We start from the raw sequence: 22,496 nt of genomic DNA, 5'->3' as shown, positions 1-22,496 counted from the left end.
AACCCTGGCAGAGCCACGGTGGTCTCAGGGACATCCCCAGCAGGGCCATGGTGGCCTCAGGGTCATCAGTGACATCCCAGGTAGAGGCATGATGGCCTCGGGACATGAGTGACATCCCCGGCAGAGCCATGGTGGCCTCGGGGACATCCCCAGCAGGGCCATGGTGGCCTCAGTGATATCCCCAGCAGGGCCATGGTGGCCTCAGGGACATCCCCAGCAGAGCCATGATGGCCTCGGGGTCATCAGTGACATCCCCAGCGGGCCACGGTGGCCTTGGAGACATCAGTGACATCCCCAGTAGAGCCATGATGGCCTCGGGGACCCCGGTGACGTCCCCGTCCCCTCCGTGTGCCCAGGCCGACCAGATGAACCGCATCGTGGAGGTGCTGGGGCTGCCACCCCCCCACATGCTGGAGCAGGCGCCCAAGGCCCGCAAGTACTTCGAGAAGCTGCCGGAAGGCGGCTGGGCCCTCAAGAGGAACAAGGAGACCAAGAAGGTGAGGGGGGGGGCGGCCCCAGTGCCTCCCAGTACGGCCCAGTATGGACCAGTAGGCCACGCTATCTCCCAGTACCCTTCGGTTCCTCCCAGCATCTCCCAGCAGCCGCTCAGTGCTCCCTGGTCCCTGCTGTGGTGCCTCCTGGTAGGTCCCAACGGCCCTGCGGCGTATCCCAGTGCCTCCCAGTATGTCCCAGTATGCCTCCCGTGCTTCCCAGTATGTCCCAGTACACCCCAGCACCCTCAGGGATCCCCCTAGTGCCTCCTGGTAGCTCCCAGGAGCTCCACAGCAAATCCCAGTATGTTCTGGAGGCCTCCCAGTATGTCCCACTTCCCAGGGAGCGTATCCCAGTGCCTCCCAGTATGTCTCAGTATCTCCCAGTATGGCCTCCGGTGCCTCCCAGTATGTCCCAGTACACCCCGGCACCCTCAGGAACCCCCCCAGTGCCTCCTGGTAGCTCCCAGGAGCCCCACAGCAAATCCAAGTATGTTCTGGGGGCCTCCCAGTATGTCCCACTTCCCAGGGAGCGTATCCAGTGCCTCCCAGTACGTCCCAGTACCATCTACTACCTGCTTTGGGCCCCCCAGTGCTTCCTCGGGGACTTCCAGTTTGTCCCAGTATCCCCACAGTCCATCCAGCGCCCCTCAGACCACCCTAAGGAGCCCCCAACCCCCCCTTCTCCTGCCCCAGGGGCCCTCAAACCTCCTAGATCTCCCCAAAGGGCCCCCAAAATCCCTTTTTTTTTGCCCCGGAAACCCCAGAACCCATCAGATCTCCTTCAAGGAACCCCAAAATCCACTTCTCCTGCCCCACAGACCCCAAACTCCTCAGATCTCCCCCGAGGACCCCCCAAACCCCCTTCTCCGGCTTCAGTGACCTCCAAGTGCCTCAGATCTCCCTCAAGGGACCCCAAACCCCCTTTCCCTGGTCCCAGGGACCTCTGAACCCCTGAGATGTCCCCCAAGGACCTCCTAACCCCCTTTTCCTGGATCCAGGGATCCTCAAACCTCTCAGATCTCTTGAAAGGGACCCCCAAATCCCCTTTCCCTAGCTCCAGGACCCCAAAGTCCTTCAGATGTCCCCAAAGAGACCCCCAATCCCCTTCCCCTGGTCCCAGGAATCTCTGAACCCCTCAGATGTCCCCAAGGACCTCCCCAACCCCCTTTTCCTGGATCCAGGGATCCTCAAACCTCTCAGATCTCTTGAAAGGGACCCCCAAATCCCCTTTCCCTAGCTCCAGGGACCCCAAAGTCCTTCAGATGTCCCCAAAGAGACCCCAATCCCCTTCCCTGGTCCCAGGAATCTCTGAACCCTCAGATGTCCCCCAAGGACCTCCCCAACCCCCTTTTCCTGGATCCATGGACCCCCAAACCCCTCAGATGTCTCCAAAGAGACCCCCAATCCCCTTCCCCTGGTCCCAGGAACCTCTGAACCCCTCAGATCTCCCCCAAGGACCTCCCCAACCCCCTTTTCCTGGATCCAGGGATCCTCAAACCTTTCAGATCTCTTGAAAGGGACCCCAAAGTCCTTCAGATGTCCCCAAAGGAGCCCCCAATCCCCTTCTCTTGGCCCAAAGGACCTCTGAACGCCTGAGATGTCCCCCAAGGACCTCCCCAACCCCCTTTTCCTGGATCCAGGGATCCTCAAACCCTTCAGATCTCTTGAAAGGGACCCCAGAGTCCTTCAGATGTCCCCAAAGGAGCCCCCAATCCCCTTCTCTTGGCCCGAAGAACCTCTGAACCCCTGAGATCTCCCCACAAAACCCCCCCTCCCAACCCCGCTTCCGCGCTTCCCCACTCCCTTCCCGGCCCTAACACCGCCTCCCGGCTCTGCCCCGCAGGAGTACAAGGTGCCGGGGACGCGGCGGCTACACGAGGTGCTGGGGGTGGAGAGCGGTGGCCCGGGCGGCCGGCGGGCCGGCGAGCAGGGTCACGCGCCTTCCGACTACCTGAAGTTCAAGGACCTGGTGCTGCGGATGCTGGACTACGAGCCGCGGAGCCGCATCACGCCCTTCTACGCCCTGCAGCACAACTTCTTCAAGAAGACGAGCGACGAGGGCACCAACACCAGCAACAGCACCTCCACCAGCCCCGCCATGGAGCACAGCCACAGCACCAGCACCACCAGCTCCGTCTCCAGCTCGGGTACGGTGACCGCCGTGGCCCGTCGCGGGTCCTGGTCGCGGCGTATGGGTTTCTGCCTTCTCCGTTTCTGTCCTACCAGCTCCACGTTGTGCTTGGTGATGGCTCCTGGGCCACCACGGTGCCTGGTCTTGTCTTTTCCCCGTCTCTGTCCAACCAGCTCCATGTTGTGCTTGGTGATGGCTCCTGGGCCACCACGGTGCCTGGTCTTGTCCCTATCTCTGTCCTACCAGCTCCATGTTGTGCTTGGTGACGGCTTCTGGGCCACCACGGTGCCTGGTCTTGTTCCTTTTCTATCTTTGTCCTACCAGCTCTATGTTGTGCTTGGTGATGGCTCCTGGGCCACCAGGGTGCCTGGTCTTGTCCCTTCCCCGTCTCTGTCCAGTCAGCTCCATGTCGTGCTTGGTGATGGTTCCTGGGCCACCACGGTGCCTAGTCCTTGTCCCTTCTCTGTCTCCGTTCTCCCAGCTTCATGTTGTGCTTGGTGATGGCTCCTGGGCCACCACGGCACCTGGTCTTGTCCCTTCCCCATCCCTCTCCTGCTGGCTCCATGTCTTACTTGGTGGTGGCTCTCCAGGTCACCACGGTGCCCTGAGATGTGCTGAGATGTGACCATGGCACCTGGTCTTGTCCCTTCCCTGACCCTCTCCTGCCAGCTCCATGTCCTGCTCAGTGGTGGCTCCCCAGGCCACCACAGCGTCCCAAAAGGTGGCCGCAGTGCTCAGTCCTCTCCCTTCTCCATCCCTGTCCCACCAGCTCCATGTCGTGCTGGGGTTTGGCTCCCTGGGGCCACCGCGGCACCCCAAATCGCGTCCCCGCCCTCCGCGTTCGTCCCTCCCTCGTCCCTGTCCTACCGCCTCCGTACGCTGCTCGGGGACGCCCGGTGGCCTCGCCGGCGCCCCGCCCCCCCCCCCCCCTCAGGTCCCCTCTCGCCCTCGCCAGGTGGCTCCAGCGGCTCCTCCAACGACAACCGCAGCTACCGCTACAGCAACCGCTACTACGGCGGCGCGGCCCCCGCGCCCACCGACTACGAGATGCAGAGCCCCCAGGTACCTCCCGCCCGGCGCCCGCCGGGGACGGCACCCGTGGGTGGCCCCCCTCTCGGCCGCGGCGGGTGGGACCCGACGGACCTTGGGCGTCTCCTCGGCTCCGGCGGCCCCGAAACGGGGATCCTGAGGGAAGCTAAGGAGCTTCTGGCCACCTTGGCGCTGTGACGCCTTAATGGGGCGGGGGGATCCCTTGTAGCAAGATGGGGAACCTGAGGGACCCTGGGGACCTTCTGGTCACCCTGGTTGTGTGACACCTCGCCCTGAGGGGACCCTTTGGTCACAAAACGGGGACCCTGAGGGACCCTGGGGACCTTCTGGTCACCCTGGCCATGCGATACCCTACCCCAGGGGAACCCCTTGACCACAAGATGGGGAACCCGGGGACCTTCTGGTCACCTTGGCTGTGCGACACCTCGCCCTGAGGGGACCCTTTGGTCACAGAACGGGGAACCTGAGGGACCCTGGGACCTTCTGGTCACCTTGGCTGTGTGACACCTCGCCCTAAGGGGACCCTTTGGTCACAGAATGGGGAACCTGAGGGACCCTGGGGACCTTCTGGTCACCCTGGCTGTGTGACACCTCGCCCTAAGGGGACCCTTTGGTCACAAAACGGGGAACCTGAGGGACCCTGGGGACCTTCTGGCCACCCTGGTTGTGTGACACCTTGCCCTAAGGGAACCCTTTGGCCACAAGATGGGGACCCTGGGGACCTTCTGGTCACCCTGGCCGTGTGATACCTTACCCTAGGGGAACCCTTTGGCCACAAGATGGGGACCCTGGGGACCTTCTGGCCACCCTGGCCGTGTGATACCCTACGCCAGGGGAACCCCTTGACCACAAGATGGGGACCCTGGGGACCTTCTGGTCACCCTGGTTGTGTGACACCTCGCCCTAAGGGGACCCTTTGGTCACAAAACGGGGACCCTGAGGGACCCTGGGGACCTTCTGGTCACCCTGGTTGTGTGGACACCTTGCCCTAAGGGAACCCTTTGGCCACAAGATGGGGACCCTGGGGACCTTCTGGTCACCCTGGCCGTGTGATACCCTACGCCAGGGGAACCCCTTGACCACAAGATGGGGACCCTGGGCACCTTCTGGTCACCCTGGTTGTGTGACACCTCGCCCTAAGGGGACCCTTTGGTCACAAAACGGGGACCCTGAGGGACCCTGGGGACCTTCTGGTCACCCTGGCTGTGTGACACCTCGCCCTAGGGGGACTTCTTGGCCACAAGACGGGGGCACTGAGGGACCCTGGGGACCTTCTGGTCATCCCGGCTCTGTGACGCTCACCCTGAGGGACACTGTGGCCACAGGATGTGGACTCCAAGGGATCATAGGGCACCTTGGGGACACTCTGGTCCTGAGACAGGGACCCCAGGACACTGTGGGGACCCTCCGGGCACATGATGGGGACCTTGGGGACCCTGGGGTCCCTTTGGCAATGAGACGGGGACCCCAAGGGACCCAGGGACCTTCTGGCAATGGGACAGGGACTCCAGGCTTGCTGGGGACCTCTGGCCATGAGATGGGACCCTCGGGGACACTGGGGACCCCATGGCCACTCCAGCTCTGTGACACCCACCCAAGGGGACCCTCTGGCCATGTGATGCTCACCCAAGGAGAACCTGGGGAACCCTTGGCCATGAGATGGGGACGCTGGGGACCCTCTAGTCACCCTGGCTCTGTGACACCCGCCCCAGGGGACCCTGGGGACCCCGTGGCCACGTGACCACCCACCTGAGGAGACCCCGGGGACCCGCCAGCCTTGTGACACCCACCTGAGGTGACCCTGGGGACCCTCTGGCCACCCCAGCTCCACGACACCCACCCCAGGGGACCCCAGGGACCTCCTGACTGTGTGACGCCCACCTGAGGAGACCGCAGGGATCCCATGGCCATGAGATGGGGACCCCAGGGCCACCCTAGCTCCATGACACCCCCCCCAGGGGACCCCATGGCCACGTAACACCCACACCAGGAGCCCCCATGTCCCCTTGGCCACACAGTGGGGACCCAAGGGACCACGTGGCCACCCCAGCTCCGTGACACCCACCCAGGGGACCTTCTGGCCACTAGGTGGGGACCTGGGGCACCCCATGGCCACATGACACCCATCTAGGGGATCCCAGTGACCTCTTGGCCATGAGATGGGGACCTTGGGGACCCCCACGACCACGTGACACCCACACCAGGAGCTCCCACGTCCCCTTGGCCATGTGATGGGTATCCCAAGGGACCGCGTGGCCACCCCAGCTCCGTGACACCCACCCCAGGGGACCTTCTGGCCACTAGGTGGAGACCTGGGGCACCCCATGGCCACATGACACCCATCTAGGGGATCCCAGTGACCTCTTGGCCATGAGATGGGGACCTTGGGGACCCCCACGACCACGTGACACCCACCCCAGGAGCTCCCACGTCCCCTTGGCCATGTGATGGGGATCCCAAGGGACCGCGTGGCCACCCCAGCTCCGTGACACCCACCCCAGGGGACCTTCTGGCCACTAGGTGGAGACCTGGGGCACCCCATGGCCACATGACACCCACACCAGAGACCTTGGGGACCTCTTGGCCATGAGATGGGGACCTTGGGGACCCCATGACCATGTGACACCCACCCCAGGAGCTCCCACGTCCCCTTGGCCACGCAATGAAGATCCCAAGGGACCCCATGGGCACCTCAGGGGACCCCCTGGCTCTGAGACAGGGACCCCGTGGCCACGTGACACCCACCTCAGAGACCTTGGGACCCCTTGACCATGAGATGGAGACCTTGGGGACCCCCATGACCACATGAAAACCCACCCCAGGAGCCCTCACGTCCCCTTGGCCACACGACGGAGATGCCAAGGGACACCATGGCCACCTCAGGGGACCCCCTGGCTCCAAGATGGGGACCCTGGGCACCCCGTGGCCACCTGACACCTACCCAGGAGACCTCGGGGACCCCTTGGCCACGTGACGCCCAACCCAGGAGCCCCCATATCCCCTTCCCCACGTGATGGAGATGCCAAGGGACCCCATGGCCACCTCAGGGAACCCCCTGGCTCTGAGACAGGAACCCCGTGGCCACGTGACACCCACCTCAGAGACCTTGGGGACCTCTTGGCCACGAGATGGAGACCCTGGGCACCCCATGACCATGTGACACCCACCTCAGAGACCTTGGGGACCCCTTGGCCATGAGATGGAGATCTTGGGGACCCCATGGCCACGTGAAACCCACCCCAGGAGCCCTCATGTCCCCTTGCCCACGTGATGGAGATCCCGAGGGACCCCATGGCCACCTCAGGGAACCCCCTGGCTCCAAGATGGGAACCCTGGGGACCCTGTGGCCATGTGACACCCACCCAGGAGACCTCGGGGACCCCTTGGCCACGTGACGCCCATCCCAGGAGCCCCCATATCCCTTCCCCACGTGATGGAGATGCCAAGGGACCCCATGGCCACCTCAGGGAACCCCCCGGCTCCGAGACGGGGACCCCGTGGCCACGTGACACCCACCCAGGTGGACCCTGGTGGCCACGTGACCCCCCCCCCCCCACCAGCACCTAACGCCGTGTCTCTTTTGCCCCCCACCACCACCTTCTCCAGGGTCCCCCAACGCAGCGGCCGTGGGCTGGCGGCGATCCGGGCCCTTCCGGCAGCGACGCCTTCGCCCCGCCGGCAGCACCCAAAGGCGCCGGAGCTCCGCCGGGTGCCCCCCACCCTTTCGCCCGCCCCCACTACCACCACCACCACCACCACCACCATCACCACCAACAGCAGCACCACCAGCAGCAGCACCCGGCGCCTCCTTCTTCTTCCTCCTCCTCCTCTTCCCGCCGCAGCCGCAGCCGCAGCAGCACCCGCCGCTCCGGGGGCACCCGCCGAGCGCATGGAGCTGGGCGCCCCCCACCCACCTCCGCCACCACCACACCACCACCACCTCCACCACCACCACCTCCTCCTCCTCCTCCTCCTCGGCAGCACCCGGACTGCCTGCCCTTCGGCCCCTCGGCGTTCCGGACTCGAGCGGTGGCGGCTGTCGGCGTCTCCCGTCCGTACGGCTCCCGCCTGCGGAGCCGCGCCGAGCGCGAGGACTCGGCCCTGCTGGGCGTCTGCGTCCCGCAGAGGCACCGCCGCCAGCTCCTGACCCATCCTCCTCCTCCTCCTCCTCCTCCTCCCCATCACCGCGACCTTCGGCCTCGCAGCCGGAGCCGCCACCGGAGAAGCCACCGGAGCTGCCACCGCGGGACTCGGACACGGGAAGACGGACGGATGGATGGACGGACGGACGCCGGCAGCCGAGGTGGGGCGGAGGCGCTGGGGGTGGTGGGGGGGCACCCGCCGCCTTCCTCCCTCCTCCTCCTCCTCCTCTCCTCCTCCTCCTCATCCCGCGGACATTTTGGGGGGGGGGGGGGTTGTTCCTCCTCCTCCTCTTCATCCCGCGGACTATTTTTTGGGGGGGGCGGGGTTGCTGCTAAGCCCCTCCTCTTCCTCGCGCCCCCACCCCCCCCCGCCTTGTCCCCTCGGTGGCACCCAAGGGTGGCACCCAAGGGTGGCATTTGGGGGTGGGGGAGGGGGACACCGGGGGTGGGGGGGGGGTTGTCTTTAATTTATTGTACAAAGACGGCGGCGCGGCCCCCCCCCTCCCCCCCTCCCCCCCCCCAAAAATGGGTGCCCCCCCCACCCACCACCCCAGGGTGACGGCGGGGGTGGGGGAGGGGAGGGGAGGGGGGGGCACCCACCCCCCCACCCCCCCCCCGGGGGAGGCCGGTGAATAAAATAGTGACAGCAGCGCCCGCCGCCTCCCCTCACTGCTCCGGGGGCCTATAGGGGCTTGGGGGGGGGGTCTATAGGGGTTGGGGAGGGGCCTATAGGGGGTTGGGGAGGGGCCTATAGGGGTTGGGGGGCCTATAGGGGTTGGGGAGGGCCTATAGGGGCTGGGGAGGGGCCTATAGGGGCTGGGGAGGGGTCTATAGGGGCTGGGGAGGGGCCTATAGAGTTGGGGAGGGGCCTATAGGGGTTGGGGAGGGCCTATAGGGGCTGGGGAGGGGCCTATAGGGGGTTGGGGGGGCCTATAGGGGCTGGGAGGGGTCTATAGGGGCTGGGGAGGGGCCTATAGGGGGTTGGGGGGGCCTATAGGGGCTGGGGAGGGTCTATAGGGGCTGGGGAGGGGCCTATAGGGGCTGGGGAGGGGCCTGTAGGGGGTTGGGGGGGCCTATAGGGGTTGGGGAGGGGCCTATAGGGGCTGGGGAGGGGCCTATAGGGGCTGGGGAGGGGTCTATAGGGGCTGGGGAGGGGCCTATAGAGTTGGGGAGGGGCCTATAGGGGTTGGGGAGGGCCTATAGGGGCTGGGGAGGGGCCTATAGGGGGTTGGGGGGCCTATAGGGGCTGGGGAGGGGTCTATAGGGGCTGGGGAGGGGCCTATAGGGGGTTGGGGGGGCCTATAGGGGCTGGGGAGGGTCTATAGGGGCTGGGGAGGGGCCTATAGGGGCTGGGGAGGGGCCTGTAGGGGTTGGGGAGGGCCTATAGGGGCTGGGGAGGGGCCTGTAGGGGTTGGGGAGGGCCTATAGGGGCTGGGGAGGGGCCTATAGGGGGTTGGGGGGGCCTATAGGGGCTGGGGAGGGTCTATAGGGGCTGGGAGGGGCCTGTAGGGGTTGGGGAGGGGCCTGTAGGGGCTGGGGAGGGGCCTATAGGGGTTGGGGAGGGTCCTATAGGGGCTGGGGAGGGGCCTATTGGGGCTGGGGAGGGTCCTATAGGGGTTGGGGAGGGGGCTATAGGGGCTGGGGGGGCTATATGTCCTGGATCTGCCCCCCCCCACCCCTATAAGGGGTCCTATAAGGGCTGGGGGGGTCCTATAGGGTTGGGGGGGTTCTATAGGGGTTGGGGGGTCCTATAGGGGTTGGGGGGGTCCTATAGGACTGGGGGGGCTATATGTCCTGGATCTGCCCCCCCTATCCCCCGCCCCTATAAGGGGTCCTATAGGGGCTGGAGGGATCCTATAGGGTTGGGGGGGGGGCTATATGTCCTGGATCTGCGCCCCTACCCCCTGCCCCGGGGGCCCTATAGCTGCTGGGGGGGGGGGGAGGTTCGCCGCCGTGTGTTCTTTTTTTTGGGGGGGGGGGGGCGCTTATAGCTGCTGGAGGGGGCCTATAGGGCCGTTCGGCGGTTTGGGGGAGCCTATAGGGGCTGGGGGAGGGGGGTTATAGGGCCCTAAGAGGGCGCGTAGGGGGCCATATGGCTGCGCGGTCGGGGGGGGGGGGGGGGAGTCGTCGTATAGGGGCTGGGGGGGGGGCTATAGGTCTGGCTTGCCCTGGGGGCTGTATAGCTCCTGGGGGGGGGGGGAACATATGGAGCTCTATAGGGGCTGGACACACACATACACACCCCCAGCGCAACCAGCGCGCTGTACGATTCCTGGGGGGGGGGGGTAAAGGGGGGGGAACATATAGGGCTGGGGGGGGGCTGTATAGGGCCTCCCTCCCCTCCCCCCAGCCTACCCAGGGGCCGTATAGATTTTGGGGTGGGTGTAGGGGTCGGGGGGCTGTATAGCACCTGGCTCTCTTGGGGGAGTCCGTGTAATACCTGGGGGGGAGGGAGGGGGGTCCCCTATAGCACCCAGGGGTCCCTATAGCACCCAGGGGTCTGTATAGCACCCAAGGGTCTGCATAGCACCTGTGTGTTCCTGTAGGGCCTTGGGGGTCCGTATAGTGCCAGGAGGGTCCCTATAGCACCCAGGAGGTCCCTATAGCACCCAGGGGGGTCCCTATAGCACCCAGGGGTCTGTACAGGGTTTGTGTGTCCCTATAGGGCGTTGGGAGTCTATATAGAGCCAGCAGGGTCTCTATAGCACCCAGGGGTCCCTATGGCACCCAAGGATCCTTATAGCACCCAGGGGTCCCTATAGCACCCAGGGGGGTCCCTATAGCACCCAGGAGGTCCCTATAGCACCCAGGGGTCTGTACAGGGCCTGTGTGTCCCTATAGGGCCTTGGGGGTCCGTATAGTGCCGGGGGGGGTCCCTATAGCACCCAGGGGTCCCTATAGCGCCCAAGGATCCCTATAGCACCCAGGGGTCTGTACAGGGCCTGTGTCCCCCTATAGGGCCTTGGGGGTCCATATAGAGCCAGGAGGGTCCCTATAGCACCCAGGGGGTTCCCTATAGCACCCAGGAGGTCCCTATGGCACCCAAGGATCCTTATAGCACCCAGGGGTCCCTATAGCACCCAGGGGTCTGTACAGGACCTGTGTGTCCCTATAGGGCCTTGGGGGTCTGTATAGAGCCAGGGGGGTCCCTATAGCACCCAGGGCTCTGTACAGGGCCTGTTTGTCCCTATAGGGCCTTGGGGGTCCGTATAGAGCCAGAAGGGTCCCTATAGCACCCAGGAGGTCCCTATAGCACCCAGGGGTCTGTACAGGGCCTGTGTGTTCCTATAGGGCCTTGGGGGTCTGTATAGAGCCAGGGGGGTCCCTATAGCACCCAGGGGTCTCTACAGGGCCTGTGTGTCCCTATAGGGCCTTGGGGGTCCGTATAGAGCCAGAAGGGTCCCTATAGCACCCAGGAGGTCCCTGTAGCACCCAGGGGTCTGTACAGGGCCTGTGTGTTCCTATAGGGCCTTGGGGGTCTGTATAGAGCCAGGGGGGTCCCTATAGCACCCAGGGGTCCCTATGGCACCCAGGGGTCTGTACAGGGCCTGTGTCCCCCTATAGGGCCTTGGGGGTCTGTATAGAGCCAGGAGGGTCCCTATAGCACCCAGGGGTCCCTATAGCACCCAAGGATCCTTATAGCACCCAGGAGGTCCCTATAGTGCCTACGGATCCCTATGGCACCCAGGAGTCTGTACAGGGCCTGTGTGTCCCTATAGGGCCTTGGGGGTCTGTATAGAGCCAGGGGGGTCCCTATAGCACCCAGGGGTCCCTATAGCACCCAGGGGGTTCCCTATAGCATCCAAGGAACCGTACAGGGCCTGTGTCCCCCTGTAGGGCCTTGGGGGTCCGTATAGTGCCAGGGGGGTCCCTATAGCACCCAGGGGTCTGTATAGCACCTGTGTGTCCCTATAGGGCCTTGGGGGTCTGTATAGAGCCAGGAGGGTCCCTATAGCACCCAGGAGGTCCCTATAGCACCCAGGGGGGTCCCTATAGCATCCAGGGGTCTGTACAGGGCCTGTGTGTCCCTATAGGGCGTTGGGAGTCTATATAGAGCCAGAAGGGTCCCTATAGCACCCAGGGGGTCCCTATGGCACCCAGGAGGTCCCTATAGCACCCAGGGGTCCCTTTAGCACCCAGGAGATCCCTATAGCACCCAGGAGTCCCTATAGCACCCAGGGGTCCCTATAGCACCCAGGAGTCCCTATAGCACCCAGGAGGTCCTTATAGCACCCAGGGGGGTCCCTATAGCAGCCAGGGGTCCCTATGGCACCCAGGGGTCTGTACAGGGCTTGTGTCCCCCTATAGGGCGTTGGGAGTCTATATAGAGCCAGAAGGGTCCCTATAGCACCCAGGGGGTCCCTATGGCACCCAGGAGGTCCCTATAGTACCCAGGGGTCCCTATAGCACCCAGGAGTCCGTATAGCACCCAGGAGGGTCCTTATAGCACCCAGGGGGGTCCCTATAGCACCCAGGGGTCCCTATGGCACCCAGGGGTCTGTACCAGGGCCTGTGTCCCCCTATAGGGCCTTGGGGGTCTGTATAGAGCCAGGGGGTCCCTATAGCACCCAGGGGTCCCTATAGCACCCAGGGGTCTGTACAGGGCTTGTTTGTCCCTATAGGGCATTGGGAGTCTATATAGAGCCAGAAGGGTCCCTATAGCACCCAGGGGGTCCCTATGGCACCCAGGAGGTCCCTATAGCACCCAGGGGTCCCTTTAGCACCCAGGAGGTCCCTATAGCACCCAGGAGTCCCTATAGCACCCAGGAGGTCCTTATAGCACCCAGGGGGGTCCCTATAGCACCCAGGGGTCCCTATGGCACCCAGGGGTCTGTACAGGGCCTGTGTCCCCCTATAGGGCCTGGGGGTCTGTATAGAGCCAGGAGGGTCCCTATAGCACCCAGGGGTCCCTATGGCACCCAGGGGTCTGTACAGGGCTTGTTTGTCCCTATAGGGCGTTGGGAGTCTATATAGAGCCAGGAGGGTCCCTATAGCACCCAGGGGGTCCCTATGGCACCCAGGAGGTCCCTATAGCACCCAGGGGTCCCTTTAGCACCCAGGAGGTCCCTATAGCACCAGGAGTCCCTATAGCACCCAGGAGGTCCTTATAGCACCCAGGGGGGTCCCTATAGCACCCAGGGGTCCCTATGGCACCCAGGGGTCTGTACAGGGCCTGTGTCCCCCTATAGGGCCTTGGGGGTCTGTATAGAGCCAGGGGGGTCCCTATAGCACCCAGGGGTCCCTATAGCACCCGGGGGTGCTTTCCCCATCCCCGTGACCCCCTGTCCTCGCCTGCAGGTCCCCAGCCCATGTCCTTGTCCCCTTGGCTGTGTCCTCGCCCCCATGTCCCCGTGTCCTTGTCCCCGTCCCCATGTCCGTCCCCATGTCCTTGTGTCCATCCCCATGTCCGTGTGCCCATGTCCTTGTCCCCCATCGTGTCCTTGTCCCCACCCCCATGTCCTTGTCCCATCCTTGTGTCCTTGTCCCCGTCCCCTATGTCCATCCCCATGTCCGTGTGCCCATGTCCTTGTCCCCATCCTCGTGTCCTTGTCCCATGTCCCTGTCCCCATAGCCTTGTTCCCGTCCCCATGTCCATGTGCCCATGTCCTTGTCCCCATCCTTGTGTCCTTGTCCCATCCCCATGTCCATGTGCCCATGTCCTTGTCCCCATCCTCGTGTCCTTGTCCCCATGTCCTTGTCCCCATAGCCTTGTTCCCGTCCCCATGTCCATGTGCCCATGTCCTTGTCCCCATCCTTGTGTCCTTGTCCCCATCCCCATGTCCATTATGCCCATGTCCTTGTCCCCATCCTCGTGTCCTTGTCCCCATGTCCCTGTCCCCATAGCCTTGTTCCCGTCCCCATGTCCATGTGCCCATGTCCTTGTCCCCATCCTTGTGTCCTTGTCCCCATCCCCATGTCCATGTGCCCATGTCCTTGTCCCCATCCTCGTGTCCTTGTCCCCATGTCCCTGTCCCCATAGCCTTGTTCCCGTCCCATGTCCATGTGCCCATGTCCTTGTCCCATCCTTGTGTCCTTGTCCCCATCCCCATGTCCATTATGCCCATGTCCTTGTCCCCATCCTCGTGTCCTTGTCCCCATGTCCCTGTCCCCATAGCCTTGTTCCCGTCCCATGTCCATGTGCCCATGTCCTTGTCCCCATCCTTGTGTCCTTGTCCCCATCCCCATGTCCATGTGCCCATGTCCTTGTCCCCATCCTCGTGTCCTTGTCCCCATGTCCCTGTCCCCATAGCCTTGTTCCCGTCCCCATGTCCATGTGCCCATGTCCTTGTCCCCATCCTTGTGTCCTTGTCCCCATCCCCATGTCCATGTGCCCATGTCCTTGTCCCCATCCTCGTGTCCTTTTCCCCATGTCCATGTCCCCATGTCCTTGTCCCCATCCTCATGTCCATGTCCCCATGTCCCTGTCCCCATAGCCTTGTTCCCATCCCCATGTCCATGTGCCCATGTCCTTGTCCCCATCGTCATGTCCTTGTCCCCGTCCCCATGTCCACATCCCCATGTCCACGTCCCCATGTCCTTGTTCTTGTCCCCATGTCCATGTCCCCATGTCCTTGTCCACCATCTTCATGTCCTTGTCCCCGTCCCCATCCCCGTGTCCCCCTGTCCTTGTTCCCGTCCCCGTGTCCATGTCCCCGTCCCCATGTCCTTGTCCCCCTCCCTCTCTCCCCAGATCCCCCCCCAGGGACCTCATGGGGCCCCTGCGTTATCCATAGCCCCCCCCAGGGACCCTAAAGACGCCCTGGAGAACCCTATAGCGCCCAGGGGCCCCTAAATACCCCCCGAGACCCCCTATAGCACCCCAGGACTCCCAAATACCCCCCAGGACCCCCAAAATACCCCCCGGGACCCCCTATAGCGCCCCGGGACCCCCAAATAACCCCCCGAGACCCCCTATAGTGCCCCGGGACCCCCAAATACCCCCCGGGACCCCCTATAGCGCCCAGGGGCCCCAAATACCCCCCGGGACCCCCTAAATACCCCCCGAGACCCCCTATAGTGCCCCAGGACCCCCAAATACCCCCCGGGACCCACAAAATACCCCCCCGAGACCCCCTATAGCGCCCCAGGACTCCCAAATACCCCCCAGGACCCCCAAAATACCCCCCGAGACCCCCTATAGCGCCCCAGGACTCCCAAATACCCCCCAGGACCCCCAAAATACCCCCCCGAGACCCCCTATAGCGCCCCAGGACCCCCAAATACCCCCCGGGACCCCCAAAATACCCCCCGAGACCCCCTATAGCATCCCAGGGCTCCCAAATACCCCCCAGAGCCCCCAAAATACCCCCGAGACCCCCTATAGTGCCCCGGGACCCCCAAAATACCCCCCCCGAGACCCCCTATATCACCCCAGGGCTCCCAAATACCCCCCAGGACCCCCAAAATACCCCCCAAGACCCCCTATAGCACCCCGGGACTCCCAAAATACCCCCCCCAAGACCCCCTATAGCGCCCCAGGACCCCCAAAATACCCCCCCGAGACCCCCTATAGCCCCCAAATACCCCCCCCAGGACCCCAAATACCCCCTGGGACCCCTAAATACCCCCCCAGTCTATGCAGCACTGAGCCCCCCCACACACACACCAGGGGCCCAGGCGTCCGGGCGCCCGCCCCCGCCCCCCCCCCCCGCGCCCTGCCCCCGGGGCGGGGAAGGGGCCCAGGCGTCCTGCCAGGCCCCTCCCCGGCTTAGCCGTTCCCGGCCCCGCCCGCCTCGCCCCGGACGCCTGGGCCCCTTCCCTGCCGGGGGGGGGGAAGGGAGGGAGGAGGGGGGCACCACCCCCCCCTCCCAGTCCATCCCAGTTTGTACTGGGGCCCCCAAATACCCCCAGGACCCCTAAATGCCCCCCCAAGACCCTCTATAGCCCCCCCAAGCCCCTAAATACCCCCTGGGATCCCTAAATGCCCCCCAAGACCCTCTGTAGCCCCCCCGAGCACCTAAATACCCCCAGGACCCGTAAATACCCCCATGAGACCCTCTATAGCCCCCCCAAAACCCCCAAATACCCCCCCGGGATCCCTAAATGCCCCCCATGGCCCCCAAATACCCCCCAGAGCCCCCAAATACCCCCAGGATCCCTAAATGCCCCCCAAGACCCTCTATAGCCCCCCCAAAACCCCCAAATACCCCCCAGGACCCCTAAATGCCCCCCAAGAACCTCTATAGCCCCCCCTGAGCCCCTAAATACCCCCTGGACCCCTAAATACTCCCCTGAGACCCTCTATAGCCCCCCAGGGCCCCCAAATACCCCCCAGGACCCCTAAATGCCCCCCAGGGCCCCCAAATACCCCCCAGGACCCCTAAATACCCCCCGAGACCCTCTATAGCCCCCCTGAGCCCCTAAATACCCCCTGGACCCCTAAATGCCCCCCTGAGACCCTCTATAGCCCCCCCGAGCCCCTAAATACCCCCCAGGACCCCTAAATGCCCCCCCGGGGGCCTCCAGAGCCCCCAAATACCCTCCCCAGACCCCCAAATACCCCCCAGGACCCCTAAATGCCCCCCAAGACCCTCTATAGCCCCCCACGACCCCAAATACCCCCCAGGACCCCTAAATACGCCCAGGGACCCCTAAATACCCCCCAAGACCCTCCATAGCCCCCCACAACCCCAAATACCCCCCCAGGACCCCTAAATACCCCCCAAGACCCTCTATAGCCCCCCACGACCCCAAATACCCCCCCAGACCCCTAAATACCCCCATGAGACCCTCTATAGCCCCCCCGAGCCCCTAAATACCCCCCAGGACTCCTAAATACCCCCGGGGACCCCTAAATGCCCCCCAAGACCCTCTATAGCCCCCCACGACCCCAAAATACCCCCTCCGGGGAGGGGGGCAAATTAACTCGCGGGGCTGGTTTTTTTGGGGCAAAATCCGCCCTATTCGGGACCCCACCCTGGGGGGATGGGGGGGGGACAAGGGGGGGGGGACACAAGCGGGGCAGGGACCCAGGCGTCCTGCCCTCATCGCCCTAATTACCCCGCCACTTGCCTAATTACCCCCCCCCGGGGGGGGCCCCCCGTCGGGAGGGGTGGGGGGCAAACTGGGGGCATTTTTTTACCCCCGGGGGTAAGTCTGGGGGGGTCCTTTTGCCCCCCCGGGGGCAAATTCGGGGCCTTGTTTTCCCTCGGGGGCAGATTTGGGGGGTCCTTTTGCCCCCCAGGGCAAATTTGGGGCATTTTTTTTACCCCCCCGGAGTAAGTTTGGGGGGGTCCTTTTGCCCCCAGGGGGGCAGATTTGGGGGGTTCTTTTAGACCACGGGGGGCAAATTTGGGGGGTCCTTTTGCCCCCGGGGGGGGCAAATTTGGGATCATTTTTAGCCCCACGGGGGGCAAATCCGGGGGGGGGGGTCCCTATCTGCCCCCAGGGGGCAAATCCAGGGCTTCAATCTGCCCCCAGGGGCAAATATGGCGGGGGGGTCATTTCCCCTGGGGAAGGGGGGCAAATTTTGGGGGGGGTCCTTTTACCCCAGGGGGCAAATCCAGAGCCACTTTTTGCCCCCGGGGGGTGAATATGGGGGGGTCTTCCCCCCCCCCGGGGGGGGGCAAACCGGGGTCTCTTCTACCCCCCAGGGGCAAATTTGAGGCCACTTTTAACCGCAAAGGGGCAAAATCGACGCTTCTCTTTGCCCCCGGGGGGGGCAAATCCGGAGCCTCTGTCTGCCTCAATCCCCCTTAACTCTGCCCCTTTTTCCCCCTTAACTCTGCCCCTTTTTCCCCCTTAACTCTGCCCCTTTCAGCCCTGTTTCTGCCCCCTTTTTTCCCTTAACTCTGCCCCTTTTTCCCCCTTAACTCTGCCCTTTTTTCCCCTTAACTCTGCCCCTTTCAGCCCCGTTTCTGCCCCTTTTTTCCCCCTTAACTCTGCCCCTTTTTTCCCCTTAACTCTGCCCCTTTTCCCCATTTCTGCCCTTTTTCCCCCTTAACTCTGCCCCCTTTTTCCCCCTTAACTCTGCCCCTTTTTCCCCTTAACTCTGCCCCCTTTTAGCCCTGTTTTTGCCCCTTTTTTCCCCTTAACTCTGCCCCCTTTTAGCCCTGTTTTTGCCCCTTTTTTCCCCTTAACTCTGCCCCCTTTTTCCCCCTTAACTCTGCCCCCTTTTTCCCCCTTAACTCTGCCCCTTTTTCCCCTTAACTCTGCCCCCTTTTAGCCCTGTTTTTGCCCCTTTTTTCCCCTTAACTCTGCTCCTTTTTCCCCCTTAACTCTGCCCCCTTTTTCCCCCTTAACTCTGCCCCTTTTTCCCCCTTAACTCTGCCCCTTTTCCCCATTTCTGCCCTTTTTCCCCCTTAACTCTGCTCCTTTTTCCCCCTTAACTCTGCCCCTTTTAGCCCTGTTTCTGCCCCGTTTTCCCCTTAACTCTGCCCCTTTTAGCCCCGTTTTTGCTTTTTCCCCTTAACTCTGCCCCTTTCAGCCCCGTTTCTGCCCCCTTTTTCCCCCTTAACTCTGCCCCTTTTTCCCCCTTAACTCTGCCCCTTTTTCCCCTTAACTCTGCCCCCTTTTAGCCCTGTTTTTGCCCCTTTTTCCCCCTTAACTCTGCCCCTTTTTCCCCCTTAACTCTGCCCCCTTTTTCCCCCTTAACTCTGCCCCTTTTTCCCCTTAACTCTGCCCCCTTTTAGCCCTGTTTTTGCCCCTTTTTCCCCCTTAACTCTGCCCCTTTTTCCCCCTTAACTCTGCCCCCTTTTTCCCCCTTAACTCTGCCCCCTTTTAGCCCTGTTTTTGCCCCTTTTTTCCCCTTAACTCTGCTCCTTTTTCCCCCTTAACTCTGCCCCTTTTTCCCCCTTAGCTCTGCCCCTTTTTCCCCCTTAACTCTGCCCCTTTCAGCCCCGTTTCTGCCCCTTTTTTCCCCCTTAACTCTGCCCGTTTTCCCCATTTCTGCCCCTTTTTCCCCTTAACTCTGCCCTTTCCCCCCACCTCGCCCCCCGCGGGGGGGGGGGGGTGCATTTGGGCAAGCACACCGGGGGCATCCGGAGGGGGGCGGCGGCTGCACCCGGAGAGTCCGGACACCCCATCCGCCCCCCTCCCGACCCACGACCGGCCACCTGCTGGGGGGGGGGGAACCCCAAACGGGAGGGTTTTTGGCCCCAAAATGTAGCAGGAGGCTGCAGGGAGGGGGCTTATGGGGGCGGATTGACCCAAAAGCGGGATTTTTGAGCCCAAAATGCACTGGGAGGCTGCAGGGATGGGGCTTGTGGGGGCGGATTGACCCAAAAGTGGGATTTTTGAGCCCAAAAATGCACTGGGAGGCTGCAGGGAGGGGGCTTATGGGGGCGGGTTGACCCAAAAATGGGATTTTTGAGCTCAAAAATGCACTGGGAGGCTGCAGGGAGGGGGCTCTTGCAGGGCGGGTTGACCCAAAAATGGGATTTCTGAGCCCAAAATGCAGAAGGCAGTTGCAGGGATGGGGCTCTTGGGGGCGGCATTTTAGTGGTGTGACCCCAAAAACCTGCTTTTTGAACCCAAAAACGTAGTGGGAAGCGCCAGGGCTCCCGGGGGGGGCGACACACCAACGGATCGACCCCAAAAACCTGGTTTTTGAACCCAAAAACGCAGCGGGAAGCCCCAGGGTTCCCAGGGGGGCGACGTGCCAATGGATCGACCCCAAAAACCTGCTTTTTGAACCCAAAAATGCAGCGGGAAGCCCCAGGGCTCCCAGGGGTCAGCACGTCAGCGGCATGACCCCAAAAACCTGCTTTTTGAACCCAAAAACGCAGTGGGAAGCCTCAGGGCTCCCGGGGGGTGACACGCCAATGAATCGACCCCAAAAACCTGCTTTTTGAACCCAAAACGCAGCCGAGAGGGTGGGAAGCAGCGGGTTGATCCCAGCGGGATCCTGTCCCCTGTCCCCCCCCCGTCCCACCTGCTGGGGATATGAGGGGACTGGGGGTACTGGGAGGGACTGGGAGGAACTGGGGGGGACTGGGAGGGGCTGGGGGTCACTGGGAGGGACTGGGAAGAACTGGGGGGGACTGGGAGGGGCTGGGGGTCACTGGGAGGGACTGGGAGGAACTGGGGGGACTGGGGATACAGGGGCACTGGGGGGAACTGGGAGGGACTGGGAGGGAGTAGGGATGTGGGGGGACTGGGGAGACTGGGAGGGACTGGGGATATGGTGGCACTGGGGGGACTGGGAGGGGCTGGGGGAACTGGGAGGAACTGGGGGGCACTGGAGGGACTGGGAGGGACTGGGAATGTGGGGGCACTGGGGACATGGGACTGGGAGGAACTGGGGGGCACTGGGAGGGACTGGGAGGGGGAGCTGGGGGGACTGGGAGGGACTGGGGGGGACTGGGGTGGGCACTGGGCGCCTGGGTGCTGCTGGTGTGCGAGAGGTGAGGGGGAGGTGAGGGGACTGGGAGGGACTGGGATAGACTGGGAGGGACTGGTGAGCACTGGGATGGGGTGCTGGGGGGACTGGGAGTACTGGGATGGGTGCTGGGCGCCTGGGTGCTGCTGGTGTGCGAGAGATGAGGGGGGGTGAGGGGACTGGGATGGACTGGGGGGAACTGGGAGGGGACTGAGAGGCACTGGGAGGCACTGGGGGGGACTGGGAGGGGACTGAGAGGCACTGGGGGGGACTGGGAGGGACTGGGAGGGGACTAGAAGGGGACTGGGAGCACTGGGATGGGACTGGGGGGGAACTGGGAGGAACTGGGAGCCACGGGGGGGATGGGGGGGCACTGGGGGGACACTGGGAATTGTGGCAGCACCAGGTCTGGGGGGGGGGCGGCAGGGGGGGGGGTCTCAATCCCCATCTCCATCCCCCCCCCACCCCCCAAAAAAACCCATACTGGGCAGGAGACAAACTGGTCCCAGCATTCCCCCAGTACAGCCCAGCAACCACCGACCTCCCCGCGTTGGGGGTGAGCAAGAACCAACCCCCCCCCCCGCCCGGACGCCTGGGTCCCTAAGTTGTTAGTGGGGGGGGGGTTTTGGGGGGGGGATGCAAAGAGGGGGCAGAGTTAAGGGGATGCACATATGGGGGGCAGAGTTAAGGGTATATATTTGTAGGGGCAGAGTTAAGGGGATGCACATACGGGGGCAGAGTTAAGGGCATATATTTGCAGGGGGCAGAGTTAAGGGGATGCACATACGGGGGGCAGAGTTAAGGGTATATATTTGCAGGGGGCAGAGTTAAGGGGATGCACATATGGGGGGCAGAGTTAAGGGTATATATTTGCAGGGGGCAGAGTTAAGGGGATGCACATACGGGGGGCAGAGTTAAGGGTATATATTTGCAGGGGGCAGAGTTAAGGCGATGCACATATGGGGGGCAGAGTTAAGGGTATATATTTGTAGGGGCAGAGTTAAGGGGATGCACATATGGGGGGCAGAGTTAAGGGTATATATTTGCAGGGGGCAGAGTTAAGGGGATGCACATATGGGGGGCAGAGTTAAGGGTATATATTTGCAGGGGGCAGAGTTAAGGGGATGCACATACGGGGGGCAGAGTTAAGGGTATATATTTGCAGGGGGCAGAGTTAAGGCGATGCACATATGGGGGGCAGAGTTAAGGGTATATATTTGTAGGGGCAGAGTTAAGGGTATATATTTGGGGCAGAGTTAAGGGTATATATTTGTAGGGGCAGAGTTAAGGGGATGCACATATGGGGGTCAGAGTTAAGGGTATATATTTGTAGGGGCAGAGTTAAGGGGATGCACATATGGGGGGCAGAGTTAAGGGTATATATTTGTAGGGGCAGAGTTAAGGGGATGCACATATGGGGGGCAGAGTTAAGGGTATATATTTGCAGGGGGCAGAGTTAAGGGGATGCACATATGGGGGGCAGAGTTAAGGGTATATATTTGCAGGGGGCAGAGTTAAGGGGATGCACATATGGGGGGCAGAGTTAAGGGTATATATTTGCAGGGGGCAGAGTTAAGGGGATGCACATATGGGGGGCAGAGTTAAGGGTATATATTTGCAGGGGGCAGAGTTAAGGGGATGCACATATGGGGGGGCAGAGTTAAGGGTATATATTTGTAGGGGCAGAGTTAAGGGTATATATTTGGGGCAGAGTTAAGGGTATATATTTGTAGGGGCAGAGTTAAGGGGATGCACATATGGGGGTCAGAGTTAAGGGTATATATTTGTAGGGGCAGAGTTAAGGGGATGCACATATGGGGGGCAGAGTTAAGGGTATATATTTGTAGGGGCAGAGTTAAGGGGATGCACATATGGGGGGCAGAGTTAAGGGTATATATTTGTAGGGGGCAGAGTTAAGGGGATGCACATATGGGGGGCAGAGTTAAGGGTATATATTTGTAGGGGGCAGAGTTAAGGGTATATATTTGCAGGGGGCAGAGTTAAGGCGATGCACATATGGGGGGCAGAGTTAAGGGTATATATTTGTAGGGGCAGAGTTAAGGGTATATATTTGGGGCAGAGTTAAGGGTATATATTTGTAGGGGCAGAGTTAAGGGGATGCACATATGGGGGGCAGAGTTAAGGGTATATATTTGCAGGGGGCGGAGTTAAGGGTATTTCCACGCCGCCGAGGGGCAGAGTTAAGGGGACGCCCCCCCACGCCCCCCTCCCCTCCAACCGGACCCGCTGCAGCTGCCAACTGGGACCAGTTTGGGGAACTGGGACCCCCCCCCAACCCAGGACCCCCCCCAATTTCCCGCTCGCCCCCCCTGCCGCAGCCTCCCGACCCCCAGGGGATT

At 62.6% G+C, this 22,496-nt stretch overlaps 1 protein-coding gene across 1 annotated transcript in view; it reads left to right on the top strand.

Annotated features, from left to right (window-relative positions):
• The window catches only part of LOC106500513 (dual specificity tyrosine-phosphorylation-regulated kinase 1A-like), a 32,614-nt gene extending 18,004 nt beyond the window's left edge, over window positions 1-14,610 (top strand). Inside the window, exons 13-17 of the mRNA XM_067316786.1 lie at window positions 357-497; window positions 2,338-2,641; window positions 3,581-3,687; window positions 7,282-8,262; window positions 14,509-14,610. Of these exons, the coding sequence (XP_067172887.1) occupies window positions 357-497; window positions 2,338-2,641; window positions 3,581-3,687; window positions 7,282-8,262; window positions 14,509-14,610 (1,635 nt within the window). The remainder of the gene's footprint in view (window positions 1-356; window positions 498-2,337; window positions 2,642-3,580; window positions 3,688-7,281; window positions 8,263-14,508) is intronic.
• The last annotated feature ends 7,886 nt before the right edge of the window (window positions 14,611-22,496 follow it).

This window comes from Apteryx mantelli, unplaced genomic scaffold (genome assembly GCF_036417845.1).
Source record: "Apteryx mantelli isolate bAptMan1 unplaced genomic scaffold, bAptMan1.hap1 HAP1_SCAFFOLD_122, whole genome shotgun sequence".
NCBI lineage: Eukaryota > Metazoa > Chordata > Aves > Apterygiformes > Apterygidae > Apteryx > Apteryx mantelli.
Note: the sequence above shows the minus strand (reverse complement) of the source record. Positions and strands in the feature narration are given on the sequence as shown.